Source organism: Calidris pugnax, unplaced genomic scaffold (genome assembly GCF_001431845.1).
Source record: "Calidris pugnax isolate Ruff unplaced genomic scaffold, ASM143184v1 scaffold174, whole genome shotgun sequence".
NCBI classification, from domain to species: Eukaryota; Metazoa; Chordata; class Aves; order Charadriiformes; family Scolopacidae; genus Calidris; species Calidris pugnax.
This window is the reverse complement of record NW_015090907.1, coordinates 1,153,310-1,176,259: the sequence shown is the minus strand read 5'-3', so window position 1 is coordinate 1,176,259 and position 22,950 is coordinate 1,153,310. Positions and strand designations below refer to the sequence as shown.

At 46.6% G+C, this 22,950-nt stretch overlaps 1 protein-coding gene across 2 annotated transcripts; it reads left to right on the top strand.

The window, feature by feature from the left end:
• Positions 1–214: 214 nt before the first annotated feature.
• On the top strand, positions 215–20,179 carry CTPS1 (CTP synthase 1). 2 transcript variants are annotated; one of them, XM_014949194.1, is made up of 18 exons: positions 215–380; positions 832–1,002; positions 1,789–1,889; positions 3,119–3,235; positions 4,679–4,762; positions 5,010–5,090; positions 6,822–6,973; positions 8,225–8,357; positions 10,184–10,272; positions 11,193–11,287; positions 11,804–11,866; positions 12,693–12,736; positions 13,645–13,741; positions 14,017–14,072; positions 14,157–14,253; positions 14,516–14,660; positions 16,933–17,023; positions 18,549–20,179. In XM_014949194.1, exons 1-17 carry the CDS (start codon positions 215–217, stop codon positions 17,015–17,017), a joined length of 1,776 nt encoding a protein of 591 aa, XP_014804680.1. In that variant the 3' UTR covers positions 17,018–17,023; positions 18,549–20,179. The 2 variants fall into 2 exon arrangements, with proteins under 2 accessions (XP_014804680.1, XP_014804679.1); XM_014949193.1 differs by lacking the exon at positions 18,549–20,179 and having other exon boundaries at positions 16,933–17,260.
• The last annotated feature ends 2,771 nt before the right edge of the window (positions 20,180–22,950 follow it).

The window sequence follows — 22,950 nt, the reverse complement described above, 5'->3', positions numbered from 1 at the left end:
GGAGCTTTCGCTGACGGGAATAGCGGGGGGCGGTCGCTGAGCAAGAGGTGGCTGACAGGGAGTCGCTGACAGGAATGGCGGGAGGGGTTCGCTGGCGGGGGGGCCGCTGACAGGAATGGCGGGGGCCCAGGGCTCCTCCAGCGGGTGGGTCTGTCCCCGCCTGCCCGGGGCAGAGCCCTCGCTGAGGCGGTGTCGGTATCAGGCAGCGAGGCAGATGAAGTATATCCTGGTCACCGGCGGGGGGATCTCGGGCATTGGCAAGGGGATCATTGCCAGCAGCATCGGCACCATCCTCAAGTCCTGCGGGCTGCATGTCACCTCCATCAAGATCGACCCCTACATCAATATCGACGCTGGCACCTTCTCCCCCTACGAGCACGGTGAGTGGCCCTGTGGGGCTGAGCTGTCGGCGGGGGGCTGGCCCTGGCCTCGGCACTGGAGGCTTCCAAGTGGGTCCCAGGGCTGGCCTTGTCTGGGAGGAACCATCTGCTCTGCATGGTGGAAGAGTTTGAGTCTGGTCCTGTGTGTGGGACCTGCAGGCTAAGCCTGTTGGTGGCTCTGGGGCTGATCATGCCACCAGCAAATAGCAGAGATGTGCTCTCTGGGCTGTTATCATTGCTGCCCGGTTGAGGGATTCAGTCCTTAATGTAGAAGTCCTTTTTGTTGTATGAGGCTTTTTGTTTTATTAGACACAGCTAAACTTGCTGTAGCAATCAAAGAAGGTATTTCCTTACTTTGAATTTCTAGCTGTCACAAGCAAAACCAACAAATTGCTGATGCATACTGTTTCCCCTTGACGTGTGTGCTTGTGCCTTTTCCTGTGTGCTGCAGGGGAGGTGTTTGTGCTGGATGATGGAGGGGAGGTGGACCTGGACCTTGGTAACTATGAGCGCTTCCTTGATATCCGACTCACCAAAGATAACAACCTGACAACTGGGAAGATCTACCAGTATGTCATCAACAAGGAGAGGAAGGGAGACTATCTTGGCAAAACTGTCCAAGGTAACGTGAAGCTTAATTCCTGATGCTTAGAGATATATTTTGTTTTTCTGTCCTGGCTGGATGCTTTTGCATTGCATCTTAACTTGAGGTTTTGTTATACATTTTGGGATGTTTTGTGTTTATTTTTTTAAAAGGGTAAGTAGGAGATGCACCAGCGCAGGTGTGTTGGTGCATGTCATACTGAGCGAGGTCACCTGTAAGCCCCCCAAGGCTTTCCAGTACTCTGCAATATACTGCCTGTTGTTTGGACTATTACCGGACTTGGGTCCAACTGTCTAATGTTGCCAGTACTAGGTGTGAACAGACTTCAGACTAGTACCCTGTGGACTATTTGTTAGCTGATTAAAATGGTTATTGCTTTTGGTAACTGTCATGTCAGTAGAAAACCCAAAGGATCTTTGAGGATCAGATCAGTCTGATCCCTTCTTTTTAAGCATTTTCCACAGCTGGTTTGGATAAGGACTTTTACAGACAGTTTAAAACAGAGCCAGTCTCTCTGCTTAGGGCAAAGAACTGTTTGTACTTGAATCTTCCAGCTTAACGGAAATGTTGCTTACATGTGTTTAAATTGAGGCAGGATTACATTTCCTGCCAAGGCACTTCTCTTGAAAATCACAGCCAAGAATGATCACTTCATAAATGCACACTTCTTTAAAGACACAAATCAGTGCTCAAGTCATATGGGAAACTCTGGCTAGTTATTTTCAATAATTTTCTCTGTAATGAGTTAGAGGTAGAACTGTGCGTGGGTTGTTGCTTTAACCCATGCCTGATTTTCTTTTTCAGTTGTTCCCCACATCACGGACGCTATACAAGAATGGGTGATGAGGCAGGCCCGAATTCCTGTAGATGAAGATGGCATTGAACCCCAAGTTTGTGTGATTGAGGTTTGTACCTCCTAAAAAGTGAAAGTAAAAAAATATGGTTTTGCTTCTTGTATGGAGTAAACTGAACTATATGCATATTTTCGACTGTAAAATTTTCTTACAGTAACATTCAACTTTGTACATTGTTGGGTTAGTTAAAAATCCCCCTAGCTAGCCTTGCTTATTCAGTTTAATCTTTTGAATGCCCTGTGAATCCACACGTGGAAAGACTTAGGTTTTAGAAAGTTATATTTTTGAGATGCTTTGCTCTCTAGTGTAATGTGAATTGGTCTACAAAATGAATTTTCACTTGTAACTTTATATGCCAAAGTCTGAGTGCCCGTGCTGTGCCCTCTTCTTCCTCGGGTAGAACACCCTCTGGAAGCAGTTGTCTTTCCTCCTTAGCAGTAACGGGAGTGTTGGAGTGACGAGTTCAAGCACAGGCCTAGAAAAGCGAGTGGCACGAGTTAGTGGTGACAGCCCGTGTTGGTTTCCTGTGCCTTGTGTGGGGTGACCTGGTGCCAGAGGAGACGGCGCAGAGCAAAGGCTCTGCCGGTGCTGCTGAGCTGGCTGGCGGGCTGTGCTAATGCAGGAGAGAGGGAGCTTGTCATAGTGCCCGGGTCACGGTGACTTAGGACTCTCCCTGCAGCTCGAGTGCCAATTCCTGTTCCAGGATTTACAAGCCTGGATCCCAGGTGCCTCAGAGGCACTCTCTGCAGCGCGTGGGAGTCTGTCACTGCTCCAAGGAGTGCTTAGTGTCTCTCTTCCTGCATGTCTCCAGAACCACCCTATATAGTTACTAAAACTTAACAGAAATTTTGCTTCTCTGTTCCTGCATGTGTCCAAAACCACTCTATATAAACAGAAATTTTGCTTCTCAGTGCCCCCTAATATTTGTAAATGATAATTTTAACATCTGAATCTTTTCCCAGAAGAGGGAATAGAGACAAAGCTAATGTCCCTGGAGAGGCGATGGCCATATGAGAAGCTGTTTTTCTTGTGGCTTCTTTATTTTTGGGGAAGTTACAGAGGTAAAATAGTAGTTGGGGTACATTGGAGGCTGTGGAAGTAGTACAAGCAGGTAAATCCTGCTTTTCATCTTGGTGTTGATGATTACTTAGGGAATCTGAGGAAGGTGCTGAGGAGGTGTTTTAGTGTCCTTTTATGTATGCTTTAGTACACTTTAGCATACAAATTCAGTAGGTGATGTTCTGGTACTAACTTTAATTCTAAATGTCTGTCTTTTTTAGCTTGGTGGGACTGTAGGCGATATCGAAAGCATGCCTTTCATCGAAGCTTTCCGCCAGTTCCAGTTCAAAGCCAAAAGAGAGAATTTTTGTAACATTCATGTCAGTCTAGTTCCCCAGGTAAGGACCTAAAATGTTGTGGTGGTCAGAGACTTCCCCAACCCAAAACTTGCTTTCTAAATAGGTATTTCTGAAATGCTATATCTATATGGACCACTAGATTTGTATTTCTATATATAGAAACTTGTGGAAGAAATGCAGAGAATATATGGTTATGTATTCAAAAAGGTTTGCAAGAAGTGAGCGGAAACTTTTCAAAGTGTATAAATGTGTAATAAATAGTTGGGAGTTGCAGCAAATGCAGTTTTGTATCTTTAACTGCTGTTTTTCTTTATGCAATCATCTCCTAGCTTTTGCAGGTAAACTTGCTTTCTAGGGCTGAAACCTTTCGATTTCCCTTCGTTTGCATAGCCTTTCATTTCTGCAAAGGTAATATAACCTTCAGTGATTCAGGCAGCCTTCACAGCCATTTGGACTTACTTATAAGATCATATTTCAAGGTCTTCGTGGAGTTCTTTAATATTTCTGTTGCTGTGTGCCCTTTCCCTCCAGGCTTACAATAGCTGTAGTTCATGAAATAGGTTGGGTTACTTTTTTAATTTCAAAACATAATATTGTGTTTTGAAACAATCTGGTTTTTTTTTTCCCCTTAGACAATATTTTTAATGTGTGTTCTGATCTTTAACAATAGTTTAATAGACTCTCACATCTGATTGCTATGTAAGCCATAGCAATCTGAGTGGCAGTTGCCCTTTCATTCAGAGATTCAACTAAGAAAAGGTATTATGAAGCAGTGCTATGATAAGAATCAGTTAATTAAGAAACACTGAGAAAACCAATATATTGTTATTGCTAAGTGGATGAGGTAAACTCCAGTTAACACCAAAAGTATATGAAGGCATTTTATGCCATATAATGCCTGATATCACCTCATCTGTATTATCTGCCCTGGTTTTGAAGGCAGTTTACAGTCTTCGCCAAACAAAAACCTCTACTGCAGCAGTCACTGCTGAAGAAAATACTTCCATGGTTGTGTTAACAATATGAGAGAGCATGAGTATTCCTTGTCTTGGAAATGGGTTTGACAGAGCAACTTGATGGAATTACTGAGTGCAGATCAATATTTGTTCTCTTGTCTTTCTCTCTCTCTCTTTCTCTCTCTCTCTCTTTCCTTTTCTGTCCAGGCCAGGAGAAAAAAATTAGAAATACAAAATATTAGGTATTTCCAGGGAGCAGTGGATAAAAACCTTAGGATCTCTGTTCTCTCCCTCATTATTATGCACACTTAGTGTTCAGACTTGAACTCTGGTTTCTGCTGATTGCTTTCAATCCTTGAAATTGAATTGGTAGCGTACAGGGCTATTTAGAGTTCTTGTTAAATGTCTGAGAACTGGGTCAAAGTTTTTACAAGATGAATAGGGTGGAGAGTCCCGATTAGCCTTATGAATCATTGCTACATATCATCATGATTTGATATACCAGCGTTTGCTTTTCTCTGCCCAGCCAAGCTCTACAGGAGAGCAGAAGACTAAACCCACCCAAAACAGTGTTCGTGAACTCAGAGGTCTTGGTCTCTCCCCTGATCTGGTAAGGTTTGAATCATGGCTTTGAATTTTAAAATGCAGTACTGGCATGTTGCAACAACATTCTAATCTAAATAATGCTTAAGTTGAGAGCTCCTATATATTGGTAATAAACAAGTAGAAGTAACAGAGTTAGGTTTTTCCCCCAAGTGACAGGGACTGTGGAAAACGAGCTTTTTTTATAGGTTTGTTATATGAATGTCTGAGTACTTCTGTTTTGCTTCCCAGCCTTGATGTTGCTGTTCTGTTAGATTGTTTGCAGGTGCTCCACTCCATTGGATACCTCAGTAAAAGAAAAGATTTCCATGTTCTGTCATGTTGAACCAGAACAGGTAAAGATTGCTGTCTGTACTTCCTTGCAATAAATATTCTAGCTGTTTGTCAAATGCTGAGTGGAGTTTTATCCGAGCGTAGCGTTTTTGTGTTCTAGCCTTGTCTTTTGTTAGCTGCATAATTCATTTGCTGCTTACCTACAGTGTCTTACCTACATTCCTTACACATGTAACCATTACAAAAATAGTCCTTTTTATACCAGCAGCCAGGTTTTCTTATGAGGTAGTTAGCACAGGCTTAGACAATTCTGTGGAATCCAAGGTATCTTCTGAATAGTTGGTTTTTGGCCTTAGTTCTCCTTCCGCATTGCTTCTGTGCATACAGAAGAATTAAATTTTTCAGTATTTACAGGCCAAAAAGTAGTTGCCCAAAATCAGGTTTAAAGGATACATGAATGTATTTCACACACTGCTCTTCTAATGATACTATTCTTCTGCCCAAGATTGCATGAGAAGAGATTGCAGAGAAAAGTTGAAATGGTATTTGAGAGAAGCATTGCTTCACTTGAATGTTATGTGACATGCGAAATTTCTGTGTTAGCATGATTCTTTTTATACTGAGACTACTCTGCATAGCATAGGCTGAGTTAGACCTTGGAAAAGAATCAAACTGTAGACTAAACACTAGCACTTGCCAATCCAGCTGGAGCTTGAAAAGTGTTGCCTTTGTGAGAAAGACCAAGTGTACTTCACAATTTCAGGCTCTGTCAAGTCATTTTTGTTAGTTTCCTACACAGCGAGATCAAATTGAGTCTTGAGGTTTCAAGTATTACATTCAGAATTAGCTGGCACCAGTATTGATGTGTCAGCAGTACGGTATCTACCTCTTGTTGGCCAGGAATTGAAAGTAAGTTGTCACTTTCCAGGAAGTTTAAAGCAATTTTACGTAGTTGTGTCTCTGACTGCCGTTGCACTTGAATTGAGAAGTAAATGTTGTTGACTACAAAGGAGGAAAATTTGCAGCCCAGGGGGTTTTACTGGTGCAGAGTTAACTCTGATTCCATTTGAGTAAGGAGAAATGAGGATTTAAAAATAGTTGTGCCAGTATATCTTTGATCCTTACAGTACAGTCTCATTCTTGACAGACAGGTGACAGTTGTCCAGAGCCGTCTTTCCTTTCCTGCAGAAGCCTATTTTAGTGAACTGGAAACATTGACATGGATATTCCTCATTGACCTAATAATTCTTTGCTCATAATTGTTTAATCCTAAATTTGATGAAGGACACCCCGTAAAATTTATCACTGTATTGAGAACACAGATTGCCCTGGGCTTTAATCAAACTGCGATCCCTGGTTAAGAATGACAGCGGTGGGGAGTGGGGAAGCTGGGCTGTGGGCAGTTGAGCTGTAGTTTCACCTGGGGTTACCAGCAGGGCTGGATCACAGAAGTCTCACACTTCAAGCGTTCTTTGAACTTTGCTGTGTGCTCACATACCTTGCACAGCAGCTGCCTTTCTCACCACTCCTTCAGCGTGTTGTAGCCATTCCCAAGGAGCTCCGATGAGCAGTAATACCTGGGAAGTGTTGAAGGATAATCTTTCCAAGTATATGGAAGCTAGTATTAAACTTATTCATATAATATTATCAACAGATGTTACTTCCTGGAAGTTTTAAGTGGTCACATGGCTGTCCGTTGGAGATAGATAGATAGAAGCTCTCTGAATATCTGTCTAAAAATAATTGCACAGGCACTTAGATCTGTTTTAATGGCATTCATATTTTATGAACAGGTCATCTGTGTTCATGATGTCTCTTCTATCTACCGGGTCCCTCTGTTGTTAGAGGAGCAGGGAGTTGTTGACTACTTCAGGCACAGGCTTGACCTCCCCATTGAGCGGCAGCCCCGGAGGATGCTCATGAAGTGGAAGGAGATGGCAGATAGGTGAGCTGTACCGCCAGGCCTTGCTCGAGCTGGCACTCCAGATCAGTTGCTCTTCTTGGTCAGTGGTTCTTAGGTGAAAAGTGTTATTTCACATTCCTCAGGTGTTCTTATGTGCTCAAATTTTTTTTCTTATGTTTCTTTTTTATGTTTCTTTTTTAACTACAAAAACATACTTCCTTTGTAGATGTTTAACAATTGTTTGGAAAAAAAAATATCTTCTTCAACGTGAGAATGCTGTAAGATAATGTTACCAAGTTCCTTATCTTGGGTTGGTAATGTACTGTCTATGTCAAAACAAGTTTGAGGTAATTAAAAGGTTCTGCCCTCCCATTTTATACAAAAAGACTCAGTGATATTACAAAGTGTTGAAATCCTTTTGTAGGCGTATGTGTAGGAGTGATCAGGAATGTCAATAAAAATCTGTCTTTGGAGTGTGCTTTCAAGCAAGTGAAACAACTATTTCGTAACTGTTCTGTCTGAGACTCCGAGGACATGGTGGTGTTTTTTTTTTTTTTTCTCGTGGGGAATAGACTCCATGTTCATGGGGAAATTATGAATTGAGTCTTTTCAGTTGGCATTCAGGCCCTTTCTGAAGCCTTAAATATGTTTGTTCTTATAACAAATCAATTTTCTAGATGTCCCCCCCAACACAGGCCACCACCGCCAGTAATATTTCCTTTTGATGGGGAAAGCCCTCAGTAACCAGCTCGGTTGAAGGTACTTAAAAGTTATGAAATAGACTTTAAACAGTCTCTTAACTGTAGCCAAGAGTGCTGTCAGGTGCTGGGGGTAGAGAGTGCAGGCAGTGGCAGCCGCAGGACTCTGGAAGTCCTCTCTGTGTTTCTGGCTGCTGAAGTGAGCTCAGTCAGAAGCAGCGTGGGAAGATGCTGTACAGTATAAACATATGCAGAGTTGTGCTTTGATCCTGGCTCCTAATAGTTTACTGCAGCCTTTGAGTCTCATACAGCTTCCTGAAAATACAGTTTGGATCTCCTCAAAATGGCTTTTCTGCATAAGGACAGATGAGTTAATTTATATGTGGTTTCTGCAACTCTTCTTCTCTGTAACATTCTTTTTTTCTTTCTTCTAATTATTATGAAAGGTTATTGCCTCCAAAGTCATCATCTTTCTAGTTGGACAGACTTTCAAGAGGCCAACTGTTTATGTTAATTGAAAAACAGAATAGAATGCGATTCTTGCCCCCATTTCCTGTTAATGATGAAATAACCCTTGTGTTTTGTTTTTGTTTAGGTATGACCGTCTCCTTGAAACATGTTCTATTGCGCTTGTTGGCAAATACACCAAGTTTTCAGATTCCTATGCATCTGTCATTAAAGCACTGGAGCATTCTGCACTGGCCATCAACCACAAACTTGACATTAAGGTAGGGGAGTGGGTGTGGGTGTGTAGAAATTTCCCCCTATACTCCTTCCACTTACCATGCTACTCGTCTTAATTAAGTTTTTCACAAACCTGTAGACAGTAAGGGAGAGTTGATTCAGCCAGTGAACTTTAGAACAGTTCTTGGATTACAGCCTCAAAACATCTGTTGTCAGGCACAAAACAGCTTCAAAGCAAACCAGCCTTCCATCCTGTCAGAGATACAAGGTGTCTGTGTAACTGATGGGAACTCTTCAGTGCTCAGTGTTGTGTGCTGAATTGTGGGAGAGTGGTAGATACATTTGAAGAAGGCACTGTTTGCTTTAATTTCGCTGAGAGCTCTTAGAAGTGATCTTTTTTTAGGGTTGTTGCTGTTATCCTTGTACTCACAGGTTTTATGGTGCTTCTGCCTCAGGCTTTATTAAGGTTTTAGTGCTGGTTTGGCTGCAAAGGTGCTGTTAAGTGTCCTGGCTGTAGCAAGGTTGCTCTGAACAGGTGAGATATCTATCACTTGTCAGAAATTTTACTTTCTCTTAAATATGCTTTTAAAAAGTCCAGTGGTTTCACAATGCCAGTGAGTCATGGCATTAGGTGCTTGGTTTATAACAGCACTGCTCTATGTTTGGGTTACCTTTCAACTTACAAAATCAGTGGAGGAGAAAAGAAGAAAAACAAGTAAGACTGGCGAAGGGTAAACCCTGCACATGCATCTCTGGGTAGTTCCTGATGCAGCTACATTTGTATGGTGCAGAAGGGGAACACATTCTGTGAGCCCTGTGCATGGAGATCGTACCTTGGGTTAAAGAACTGCTTAGCAGTAGTCCAAGTCTGTGGGGGGAGGGGGAAGAGAGAGACAAAAATGGTTGTTCCAAAGGGTTAGCAGGCTGCCAGAACATTCGCAAGTTGGGACATACTGCAATACTGGAGATGAGAAACTGGAAAATTTGCAGGTTTTTCCCATACGTAGCATTGGTCATAACATCCTTTGATTACAACAGCCTGTGTTTCACCAGATCCTATTTGTTCTGCAGTCCCTCTTGAAGATTAGGTGATGTATATTTGATAAGATAGTGATTTAATTTTTTTCTTGCTGTGTGGTTGTTTCTTTCTGCATAGCCCTGTGTTCCTACCTCGCTGTGCTGCAGTAAAACTTCACATTTAATGAGTTTGGGTTTCATGGACTTCATGTACATCACAGCAAAGCTGCAGAGAGGGAAAGAGAAAAAGCATGGCTTCTGTTTGTGCAGAAGTGTGTCTGTTTGTGTCTAAGATTAGGTGATGTATATTTGATAAGATAGTGATTTAATTTTTTTCTTGCTGTGTGGTTGTTTCTTTCTGCATAGCCCTGTGTTCCTACCTCGCTGTGCTGCAGTAAAACTTCACATTTAATGAGTTTGGGTTTCATGGACTTCATGTACATCACAGCAAAGCTGCAGAGAGGGAAAGAGAAAAAGCATGGCTTCTGTTTGTGCATCTGTAGTATGATGGTGGGGGAAAGCAGTTTTGCTGACTAGCAGACAGGAAATCAGCCCAGATGGGTGACTATTTTTGTCAGTTAGGTTGACGGTTGGACAAGATGATCTTTAAGGTCCCTTCCAACCTAGAAGATTCTGTGATTCTGTGATTCTGTAGTATGATGGTGGGGGAAAGCAATTTTGTTGACTAGCACACAGGAAATCAGCCCAGAAAAAAATATAAGCAAGTATCCAGTAGGAAACAAATCCAGAGCTATCCAGGAGGAATGATGATACTCTCATTTCATGAGAATTAAGGAGACCCTGCGCATTCTTGTAGCAGTGTCTCATCATCCTTTTGTGGATTTCTTTCCAGTATATTGACTCTGCTGACTTGGAGCCAGATACTCTGCGGGAAGAACCTGTCCGATACCATGAAGCATGGCAGAAGCTGTGTGGTGCTGAGTAAGACTCTTGTACTCTGGCCATTTCTTTGGAGTATGTGTAATAAATTTGCTGCTACTGACAGTTGTGGAATTAAGAGCCTCGCTGGAGACTGTTCTCTTAGAGTGTGCCAAAACAGTGCCTGACGTTGTCTCAAATACCCCTCAATGGAACTTAGGATAAGATGTAAAATGGAGAGTTGTTAAATAAGTGAGAGAGTTTGTGATAGGCAGCAGTAAGGGAGATGATGGTGCAGATGAAGATGTGCACAGGCTTAGTGGGGAAACAGGGTGAGAGGAAATAAGGGGAAAGGATAGGTACTGGCAAAGGCTATTTAAAACCAAAGAGAGAGGATGGAAGGTGTAAATATGGTATAAAGTTCTTTAGGCAGAAAGTGTGAGAAGGGAAAAAGTGTAAGGATGCAGAGGAGTGCCAAGAGTTAGCCCAGGAAACAAGAACAAGTGGGTGTGTTAGCCCTCAGGGAAGCAGGCTTTGGGTGGTACCAGGAGAATAAAGAACTTCCTGCAGAATTTGGTGTCCTTGTGCCTGCGTCAGGAGAACCTGAGGCTGCAGCCAGGGGCTTCCTCAGCACTTGGCTAGGTGACATGTTTGCAAACATGTTTGGTGCAGAGCGTGAGGGTCATGCACTGTGAACCATTCTAGTACTGTGACCTGCACTGCATTTGGGATTTCTTGGGAAGGTAAAATGTGCTTTTTATAAAATGTTTCCCTGAAAACTTTGTGACATTTTATGTGGTGGCTCATGTGAAGTTACATGGAAACTGTGCTGCAGACAGGCCTTGCCATGTAGGGCACTTTAAAGCCCTTTTCAGGAGTGAGGTCTTGCAAGTCCAAGATCTTGTGGAAGAGAGGTGGTACGTGGTTGTGGGGAACCGTGCTGGTGAGCCCTCTGTGAATGGAGTCTTTTCATCTTCATGCAGTGGAGTTCTGGTTCCTGGTGGATTTGGTGTTCGAGGGACAGAAGGCAAAATTCAAGCTATTTCCTGGGCAAGAAAACAGAAAAAACCGTTCTTAGGTGAGAAGCATGTTTCTAACTGGTCTGCAGAAAGAGCTTTTCTGATTTTCATTAGTATCTGGAATGTATGATTTTGAAGAGAATTGGCTGAGGAAGACAATGATCTACACTCATCTTAACTGGGTAACACAGCTGTCATCTGTAAGTTAGTGCTGAAGGGGTCGGAGTTGGCTGGGACGTGATGACATCTCCATAATGAGGGGATCACAGTCTCAGAGGAAGCTTCAGAGGAGAATGTGGTGATCTTGGTATGAAGAAATATGTGACTGCATTTAACTGAAATGGAGACGGTGAGAGAGTGGAAATGCGTGAGCAGAGTGGGTGGAGAAGCGTGGGGTAGAACTTCTCACAACTACTTAGTGCAGAGTGAAGAGGCCCCTAAATCCAAGTCGAAGGTCTGTCTCATCCAGGTTTTGCTCTGGCTCAGGGCTGCTCTCTGAAGGTGTATTGCTTTGTGATACGGGCTCAGTGGCCCCTTGCCCTGATGTGGTCTGTGTCCTGCCTTGCCTCCTGCAGGAGTTTGTTTGGGAATGCAGTTAGCGGTTGTGGAGTTTGCACGCAGTGTTCTTGGTTGGCAAGGTAAGTGCACAAGCCCCTTCCTGGGTTTTGGTCATTTCTTTGATTGCATGAGTAATGCCTTTAATTTTTTTAATACCTGTAATTTTGGATTATCATTGATAGGTAGATTATTTTTTTTTTTTTCCTAGGCCTGTGAAATTCCCCATCTCCTTTGCTAATTCAAAAGAAAAAGAACGATTTCCTTATTCTATTCAAATAAAAATCAATGGACTAAGACATAATGACAGAAAACATTCTGTTGCTTAGAGTGAGGTTCAGGTCCTGAAGAAATACTTAAGTGGAGTTGTGCCTATGTGTGCTGGACATCCTAAATTCCCATTATAGCCAGTAGGAATGAAGACCAAAAGGCAATTCAGCCGCCCAGGCAGTTGCACCTACTTCAGTGAGTTGAATTGCTTTCTGGGCTCCACTGCTTGAGTTGACTCAGTCCCTGTTGTCAAAACTGCTTTTACAGAGTGCTAAATTTAATTTCTCAGCCTGGTTCCATATCTCACTAGTAGTGAAGGTAGCACAAAATGTGTTTCTCAGAGTACTTCTGCTCCCTTCCTGCTCTCTGGCTTTATTTAAAATACTCGAAGCGGTTGAATGTGTGCTTTTCCTGAGTGTCCCTCCCTTTCCTCACTGGTTGCCCGAAGGCTGCAGCTCCCAGGCAGCTTCAGAAACTGGAATCAAGCGAAGCTGGCAGGGCCCTGTTGGTGCTGCTGGGGCTGGGCTGGCAGCTCCCTGCGGGCAACAGCTCCACACAGGTCAGGGATGTGCCTGGGGGGAGATCCTGTAAATGCTAGTGATGGGGTAGTGTTTCTAACGGATGAACCTCACATTGCAGATGCGAACTCGACAGAATTTGACCCCAAAACTGCTCATCCAGTGGTGAGTTTATGGCGACTTGCTTGTAATATCCTTGCTGTGCTAGACTTCTCTGTGCATACCTGGTGGTACAGTTAAGAGCTTGGATTATTATGTCTTGTGGCTTTCAAGTCTATCTTCCATCATTTACTAATCTGAAAAAGAAAATTTCTTTGCCTAGTTAATGTATGGCAGTTGCTGCTTCCTTGAAGATTGCAGTGCTTACTACAGGTGGAACACTAATATTTTTATATTTTCATTTTTAGTCACTCTTTTTCATGAAGCAAGGTGTTTTCTAATAGGTAAAAGGTTCTTAAAGGGCAGTTTGAAAGCTAACAGATTTCACAGAGGAAATGTTGAAGATTTGGTGATATCCACGTTCCACTGCATAACTGTTTAATTATAATCTCAGAAATTAACATAGACAGACTTGAATTCCTTGGAACATTTGTGGACAGACACAGCTCCATGTGCCTTGTTGAGGGTCCACTGTAATGATTGGCTTCTGCTATAATTTGAAGGGCTGCTCAAAAGGGTAAAAGTTTTCAAAAAAACAGCTTATGAAGTTATTTATCAAAGTATAAGTGATTCTCATTTGCGGATTTTGTTTCTGTAAATTTGATTGTTTGTTTAACATTTAGTTCAGTAAATAGCACATTATTAATGCTTGGTTTGAATGAGACCATTCCCTATGCAAAAGCTTCCCAAATACCTCTGAACCTTCCATGTGTTCTGTACAGCCTTTCCTAGAATAACTCTGCTAACTAACCTAGTTTTTTGGGGGTCTGCCTTGTCAAGCCAATGTTCCTTGGGGTGATTTGCTTGTTTTCTGTAAGGATGTTGTTTTTTCTCCCCCTTTTAACATTTCAGAGTCTGCCCAGGGCTGTTATTCCTCCCTCATTCTCACCTCCCTGTCTGAATGCATTCTGCAGGTCATAGACATGCCAGAACATAATCCTGGGCAAATGGGCGGGACCATGAGGCTTGGCAAGAGAAGAACACTCTTCCAAACGAAGAATTCAATCATGAGTAAGGCATTTCTTACCTCTTTTGGAAGTGTTTCCTGGGAATGCCATACATTTATGGTGGGTATGGGGAAGGGAGACCTGGGAATGTTAAAGCATCCTTGAATGGTCGATTTTTGCAGACTTTGTTCTCATAGTGAAATGGAGATCAATTAATTTGGTCCCCTCAAGAAGTGGCACATTCTGATGGATGCTCTTCATATGAACTTGTTAAAACTTGCCAAACATCACGTGAACTGTTTGGTGTTTGCTCTAAGAAGTGTCTTTCTTTTGGTGCAGGGAAGCTGTACGGAGATCATGATTTCTTGGAGGAGAGACATAGACACAGATTTGAGGTAAAAATGCTATTGTAGGTGTTGAGCTTTTCTGTGCAACCCAAACACAAGAGATCATGGTTTTTCTTGCTTCTGGTCTTCTAGGTCAATCCAGAATTGAAAAAGTGTTTTGAAGAGCAAGGTTTGAAGTTCGTAGGCCAGGATGAGGAGGGAGAGCGAATGGAAGTGGTTGAGTTGGAAGGTGAGTAATTAAGCAATTAGTTTATGGGTGTAGGTATTTACAAAGGAAAGTGTTCAGAGGGTAAATGAGGAGGTTTTTGTGTGACCCGTCCAGGCTCTCTCGGAATTACACTAAAGGATCCCATGTGGCTGTCCATGTAGGGCTGGGTAGAAACAACACTTATTCCCCATCATCAGACTTCAGTGCAGTCAGTGCTTTCAGATGCAGTTGAGCTGCAAGCTTCAGAGAGTTGACACGAGTATTTTCTATTTCTTTCTCTTAGAGCATCCTTTCTTTGTTGGTGTTCAGTATCACCCGGAGTTCCTCTCAAGACCAATTAAGCCATCCCCCCCGTACTTTGGCCTCCTCTTGGCGTCTGCAGGAAGACTCACACATTATCTACAAAAGGGCTGCAGGCTCTCGCCCAGGTAGGTTGAAGGAAAACACCAGTCAGACCTTTCACAGGGCAGTGCTTCTTCCTACAGGATAAACTAGAGAATCCTCTTGGCACAGAGTTACTGTGAGGTAACTAAGGGGTATTTGCAGCACCTCTTCTTTCCACTCTTTCTTTGAAACCTCTTGTCTTGCATTTTAAGATTGATTGTGGTGATAGAACTGTCCTGCCGGGAGGTCCCAGCATCGGGGAGCGTAACTGCAGGTTTGTGCTGACACTCAGAGGTGTTGGGGGAGCTGCAGCCGGGCCTGCTCTTCTGGGTGATTGGAGACCTCCTGGGGTTTTCCCCAAGATCCTTGTACAAGTCCTAGGTACAGGCTGGTCCTCAAGAAACTTGTTCCTGTTGCTAGTTTAAAGGATGGGCCCTGGTGGTTGCAGCTTCTTTTTTTTCTGCTGACTTAAACTTTCTTTTGTCTCAGTTTGCAAAGAAACTTACATTTTTGGGTAGACTTAATGGCACATTTACTTCCTTCTGGTGCTCCCGAGTGCCCTGCAGTTCTGCTCAGCAGATGTGGCAGTATGCAACAAATAAACATCACTTTGGTGGTGACCCATTTTCCTTCTTACAAAAGAGAATACAGAGGATTTGCTTGTGTAGCTGGAGTGTTAACATGAACTAAACAAAAAACCCCAAACTAAATGCAGAACAGAAATAGCACTAAATGTATTAAACTAAATCAATGCAAAAAGGAAAGTATTGGCTTTTCTGGGTCGAGCTGCCATGCAGCTGCACCACAGGAATTCCTGTGTTGCTGTCTGGACAGTGGCTGTCAGTTGTGCTCTGACTGATCTGCTCTGAGGGGAGTTTCTGTGTGAAGATCCCTCCTGTCAATGCTTCCAAGGGCTGAGGGATGTTTTAATTTCCTGCTTTTGTACATTTGAGTTTGAAATGGCTTTTCATGGCAGAGGAGCTGAAGTTTCCTCTGTACTGCAGCATCCTAAGTTAGTATTATCTGCTGTTGGAGTCTTTTGTGATTGTGGTTATGAATTGTCTCATGGTTTAGCATATAATCTAAAAATACTGGTGGCAGTTATAGGCCAGCCTGTACTCCCAGTTACTCCTGTGCCCTTGTAATTCTCATCACCTTTTCAGACAGTTCTCATCGTTGCACCCCCATGGGGTTTGCAGGTAACACCAAACTGAGGGGAACAGATGACATGCTTGGGGATAGGATGGCTGTTTGGGGGGACCTGGGCTGGAGGAGTGGGCCCACAGGAGCCTGATGAGGTTTAGCACCGTCTGGGGGCTGTAGCTGGGGAGCAGCTCCGCTGGCGGGGTCTCGGGGAACAGCAAACTGAGCACCAGCAGCGTGTGCTGGCAGCGAAGGAGGGATGAGCAGTGTCCTGGGCTGTTAGCACAGACAGCAGATGGAGAGAAGTGACTGTGTCTCTTTACTTGGTGTTTGTTAGACTACATCTACAATATTCTGTGTGGTTTAGGGTCGCCCAGTACAAGTAAAAAAATGAATAAATTGGCGAGAGTTCAGTGAAGGGCTACTAGACTGCCAGGAGACTGGAATAATTGCCCAGTGAGGAAAGGCCAAAGGAGCTGGGCTTGTTGAGCCTGGAGAAGGGAAGGCTTTATGGGGCACCTAAGAGCAGCCTGTCAGCACCTACAGAAAGGTCAGCAAGAACATGAAAACAGAAGTGCGTGGTGGGAGGAGGAAACACAATGGATATAAATTGAAATAAGGGAGGTTCTGATGGGATATAAAGAAAGTCTTTTTCCTTATTGGATCAGTTATGCACTGGGGCAAGTTACCCAGAAGAGCTGCACAGTCTCTGTCCCTGGAGGATTTCAGAGTGTGACTGGATAAAGCTCTGGGCAGCCATGTCTGGTCTGATGGCTGTCCCTGCAGTGGGGCTGTCCTGGGCTCCCTTCCCATTGGAATTATTCTGTGAATCTGAAAAAAGCTGTTTAATGGGTTAAAGGCAACCAGCTGTTACTGGGAAGCTGAAACAGAGTGGGTTATGGGTGGCTAACAAGTCTATTTCCTGGTTAATGAATTTCATTTAGAATAACTTTGCCTTATAAAACGCCTATTATATCTATAATCACTTTCATTCACAAACCTTAAAATTGATGATGACTCAGCCCTATTTCCAAAGGGACAGCTATTCTAGGAATTCTGTGTGCTCTGCTTTTTAGCCCCAGTTGGCAGTGCTTACTACCAAACCCCGCTAATTCCTCATGCAAATCTAGGTCTGTAAAGCTCAGTAAAACAAAATCTTTCTGAATTCTGCAGGGACACGTACAGCGACAGAAGCGGCAGCAGCTCGCCTGACTTGGAGATAACAGAGCTGAAGTTTCCATCAGTAAATCATGACTGATTCCTGGTAACTCCTAATAACCTCAACCTCTTTCCTTATGGAAAAAATTCCTTGCCTGGTCTTCTCTCCTGGCATCTGATTGTTTCACATCAGTTGGTAGAAAACTGGCACCTCGTGAAAAGTGCTGGTGCTCACACACGTGTTCCAGCTCTGCTGAGGGATGTGTAACGTGTCGGGTCTGTGTAACAGATGTGGATGGGCATTTCCTTAGCAAATGGACACATAATAAAGTATAAAAATACACGTGGGAGTGTGAGATGAAATTCAGCTGAAGAAACAGCACAAATATAGCACATATTCCTGAAAATGGAGGCAAAGCTGAGCAAGGGGGTACTGGATTTATAAAGTTTAGTGTTTTGGGAGCGTTCTCTCACCTTTGCCAAAGAAGGTTTTTGAAATAGCTATTCTCCCCATCCCTTGAAACAGCAGGTTTCTTTGCCAAACCAGTGGGCTTGAGCTCTGAGTGGCAGCAGCGACTGTGCAGGTGGTGTGTGGATGTCAGAACTGGATGTGTATGATCCGCTCTTGGAGGGGGGGCACTAAGCCCTGCTGTTCAAACTCCACCAGCAAAAATTGTCAACTTAATTTTTAAATGAGTTCTGTCTTTGTGCAGTGATTGTGGCCGTAGCATGCTCTGGCTGGTTTTGTGCAGTGCTTTTGGAGAAGCTGAGCAGCATTTGAGTACACGTGTGTCAAGTGAGAGTGGGGATTTATTGCTGGGTGCCAGGGGACCAGGGATATCCAACTCTTCCTTCCTCCCCCTTTCGTTCATGTCACAGACGCTTCCAAAATTAACTGCAGGTTGAAAATGAGGGTTAGCCCCAGTCTGGCACAGGAGTATTTGCCCATCCCTGGCCGCGGGACTCAGTCTCTGGGTTGCTGAAGGCAGCTGGGATCGGTGGCTGTTGGGTTGTTCCAGAGCTGGTACAGGAGCAAACTAAAAGCTGAAAAACCTTCTCTGTAAATTTTTATCCTCCTGAAGATACCCTGAAACTTTGGCTCGCTGACAGTATCCAGTGTGCTCCCTGATGTGGCTGGTGTGGGTGCTGCATTGATACCTGAGGGCTTGGAGGCTGTCCCCAAAGGAAATTGTAGGGAAAGTGACACTGACGCGTGAGGTGTGTCCCCTGTCCAGCCCACCTGCCCTGGTGTCCCCTGTCCAGCCCACCTGGCCTGGTGCCTGTCTCGGCCCAGCTCTCTCTTAATAGCTGCAGTGTAACGAAGATTTTCCTTCAGTCCCAGCCACAGGCAGGGCTGGGAAGGGCATGAAGTTAATTCTCAGCTTAACAGCGCCTGTTCCCTGGCATTTACTTAATTATCCACATCTAGGATGAGCTTGCTCTCTCAGGGGTCATCTTAATCTTGCCATAGCTCCCCTATAAAACTAATCGATGTCTTTTACCCCAGTGGAGGAGTGCTGGCAGGTCCCCTGTGTGGTGGTGACGTATGTAAGAGTCACACGTCACTGTGCTGGTCCTGTTGCTCTTCACTGTCAGTAATTCCTGCTCCTTTTCTTTCTCTCTTTCTCCAGATGTGTCTTCGCTGAAGAGAAGAATCTTCATTAGATTTTTCCAGGCGCTCTTATGGCAATAGCTTGAACACTGTCAGCTATGGGCTTTCTTAAGTTATGGTTTTATAATTTTTGTTATGAAATTATGTCCCTTTATTTTCTCAGCTCTTCTGTCCTTCGTTTATTTTCTGTGTAGTTTCTGTTTATTTCCAAAGGAGAGCTCATCACAGCACACATACCTCTAGACTTTTTTCAGTTTATCACCATCTTGGAGATAAAAAGCAAATGAGGGGCTGGGGGTTTGATGTGCTGGGGAGAATCCAGTTGCACGTTTCCTTCCTATGGCTCAGGAACGCTGCCTTGAGTTTGGATCTGGGGCACTGGCAGTTGAGTTGATTTCTCCTCCTGTTCCGCTCCCTCAGCAGCTTTTATTCCTCACTGGTGAAACAGGGTGGATGGCAACTAGATTTTGGGGGCTCGCTCGGTTGTTGAGCGGTGCTGTGCTGCAGAGGAGGGGGGGAATAATGTTTTGTATGGGGTTTTTTTAGTAGTAGTTTAAAATGTTTGGCACTGGGGTTCTTGGTGCCTTCATCGCCAGCAATGAACTTTGAACCAGGGAAATCTTCCTGGAACAGAGTTAATTTGGAACAGGATCAGCTCTGAGGGCGATAACGTCACCGCAGGGATGTGATGAGCTGGGATCACGTGGGGAAAAAACCTGAACAAAACCAAAGCAGAACTGTCAGGAGTGGCCTGACCCGAGGTGTGAGTGGAGCTGCCAGCCCTTCCCTGCCAGTGTTCCTGGGGCTGGGAAACCTCAGTTCCTTGTGCTGGGGGGAGGGACAGGGCCGGGGTGACCCGCTCTGGGTGCTGCCTCCAACTGCTCCGGTGGGGTTTGCCTTGGGCTGAGCAGTTGGTGGTGCTTTGTTCTGTTGGTTGGAAGCGGAGCCTCCCCTGTCCTTTGTCTGTGTGTCCTACTCCCCGTGCGGGGAGGGGTGTCCTGCTTCCCCTGGTGTTCCCTGTCCCTGGGTGGGTGTGGGTCTGTGCTGTCCTGCCGTGGGGCGCTCAGCTCTCCAGTCCTGCCCTGGGAAATACATCACCTTTTTTTTTTTTTTTTTTTTTTTCCTTTATCCCCCTTTCTCCTGCCTCTTCCTGCAGGGTAAGCGGGACAGTTTTTGGTCTGTGGTACATTAGAAGAAAGGAGGGAAGTGTCCCGGTGTCTGGAGCAGGGGGTGTTGGGAGCCCTGCAGTTGGCTGCAGTCTGGGGAGAGCTGTGGGGCTGCAGCCGGGCTGAGCACCCACCCCCAGCGTGTCTGATGCCAAACTCCATGAAGCCCTGTCCTGTCTCATCCCAAGTGATCTTTTTCCACAGCCCCTCTTGCTTTATTCCTCAATTACTTTAACTATACCGTGTAAAGCTGCTTTTAGCCTGGAAAGCTTTAAGCATCTTCCCGTGTGCCGGTGCTGGAGGAGCGATGGGCCGTGGGGAGAGGGGCTCGGTGCTGACCCCACGCAGGGGGGGGTCCCCTGGGCAGTGGGACCACCCTTGTCTCTAGCACAGCTTTGTTTTCCTCTTAAATGGTTTTCTTTTGGCCAAAACTGCAACTGACTTGGTCATTAAATGCTTATTTGTAATAAAATTAATAACTAGCCAAGGGCTTGCTATGTTACTTCCACAGCTCAAAGGGAGAAAGAAGGGACTTTAATTTAAAACTAGACAATCAGTTAATCCAGTGTAAGTGAGAAGAAGTTCGTTACCCATAATTGTGGTTGTTTTCAGACATGTATCGCCAGATTACGGGTGGAAGAGCCTGGGGAAGCTGGGCTGTGCCTATGGCCTGTGCAGGGCAGGAAAAATGAGGATTTTTAACCAAATTGTGTCAGAAGGTGCCTCTTAGGGCGTTGCTCCCTCTCTCTTCTGCAGGGGGGGGAGCCCGTGCCTGGTGGTGGCCCCAGGCCGTGTCTCTGGGCTGTGGCAGCGTGGGGCTGGCACTGCTGCTGCCCTGGGGACAAAGCCCGGGGCCACCCTCCCCTCAGCGTGGGGCCCGGGGCGAGAAGCACCTTCTCCCCTCGCTCCTCACAGGGTGTTGCTCTGGAGCGTGGGGCGAGGCTGGGTCCTGGTCCTGGGTGCTCCACTCCCCCAGGGCGGGGCATGTTAATTAACACCCAGTAGTGCTAATTACAGGCTCATGGAGGGGGGTCTGAGTGCCCTGCGTGGGGCTGCTGGAGGGGGCGAGGTGGCACCAGGTACCAGCTCTGCACCCCCTCGCCCCGAGGGAGGCCAGGGCTGTCCACAGCCCCACAGGGGAGTCATTGGGGGGGCTGGTACCACCATCGCCCCCCCAGCTGGGCTCCGGGGTGGGGGGTGGGAAGGGCACAGCCCCAGTGTGGCCTGTGGTGGTGTCTGCTTTTATGGCCACCCTTAGCAGAGGTCTGGAGCACAAGTCTTGTGAGGAGAGGCTGAGGGAGCTGGGGGTGTTCAGCCTGGAGAAAAGGAGGCTGAGGGGAGACCTTCTGGCTCTCTCCAACTCCCTGAAAGGAGGGTGTAGCCAGGGGGGGGTCGGTCTCTGCTCCCAAGGAACAGGCCATGGGACAAGAGGAAATGGCCTCAAGTTGCTCCAGGGGAGGTTTAGGATGGATATTGGAGAAAATTTCTTCCCCAAAAGGGCTGTTGAACACTGGAAGAGGCTGCCCAGGACGGTGGTGGCGTCACCATCCCTGGAGGGGTTTAAGAGCCGGGCAGACGTGGTGTTGAGGGACATGGGTGAGTGGTGGAGCTGGCAATGCTGGGTTCATGGTTGGACTTCATGATCTTAAGGGCCTTTTCCAACCAAAATGATTCTATGATTTTAGCTCCTTCTCTGGGACTGCAACAGAAACGAGCATTTAAAGTTCAAGAAAGGAAGATGTGAAATTTTACAAACAAAATGCCCCTCCCCCCATGGGCCCTTCTCTGGGGTTTGGGATTATGGTCACCGTGGGACCCCGACAAAGGACCCACCGTGTCCCTCCCAGCCCACACCCAGGCTCTGCTGCTGTGGGGTGTGACAGGGACAGGCTGGCTGCCGGGGCTGTCCCCAGGGGAGATGGTGGCCGGGGGGCACAGGGCTGGGCACTGGCACAGGGGAGCCCCATGAACCCCGGGCTGGGAGCACCACGCTCCCCACAGCCAGTCCAATGGGACAAGTGTGGGCCAGAGACACCTGAGCTGAGATCCTGGGGTGCCCAGGAGCCCCAAGGCTGCAGGAGAGACCTGGGGTGCTCCTCCCACCTCACCCCACCCACTGCCAAACCTCCAGGAGCAGCCAAGACCCCTTCTCCCCAGCACCACCCCCCTCCCAGGGCTGGGTGCCTCTTTCCTGCCTTCTCCAGGTGCCAGCTCCCTCCCCTTGCCCGGGTGTCACACGCTGCTCCAGGTGTCCGGGACACAGGCCCTGGGCAAGTCCCACCTTGTGTTCACCCCCTCCTCACGGTGCCTCTGCAGGACCACCCCCCGCCGAGCCCAGAGAAGCGCGTGGAGCGGCCCCCTCCCCTCAGGGGATGGAGAAGCCCCCGACAGCTCCCGGGGGCTCCCGGCCAACCTGCAGCTGCCCAGATGTGGGGCCTGCGGTCGTGGCAATGGTCTGTGCTGCCCAGCAGTGGTCCCGTCTCCCCGGGCTGGTGCCCACCCCCTGCTCCTGCCTCATGGCGCGGTGGGGGGGCAGCTCTGGGGGTGTCTGGGCAGCGGTGGGTCGGGGGCTGCTCCTGCCCCAGCCCCTCCGAGTCCCCCGGCAGGAGCCTCCGGCAGCGCGGCCCCGCGGCTGGGGGATGCTCTCCATAGAACCATAGAGTTGTCCAGGCTGGAAGGGACCTCCAAAGGCCATCTAGTCCGACCCCCCCGCAGTCAGCAGGGACACCCCCAACTAGACCAGGTTGCCCAGGGCCTCGTCGAGCCTCTCCTTGAATATCTCCAGGGAAGGGGCCTCAACCACCTCCCTGGGCAACCTGTTCCAGTGCTCCACCACCCTCACAGTGAAGAACCCTCTCCTCATCTCCAATCTAAATCTGCTCCCCTCCAGCTTAAAGCCATTGCCCCTAAAAAAAAATATGGAACGCTTCACGAATTTGCGTGTCATCCTTGCGCAGGGGCCATGCTAATCTTCTCTGTATCGTTCCAATTTTAGTATCTGTGCTGCCGAAGCGAGCACAAAGGGCTGAAGGGCTCCAGGCGGGCACTGGGACGGGGGTGGTCGTGGGCCCCCTCCCGCCGCCGATGGGGCCGGTGTGAGGACGAACCCTCCCGCCGAGCGGTGACCGGTGGCGCCGGGCGGGACCCAGAGACGCTGGAGGCGCCTGGAGCCGCGCGGCGAAGGGCAGGAGCGCGGGGGCCGGCGGAGGGGCCGGTGCCACCGTCACTAACGAGCCCCCTCCTTCATCGCGTCAC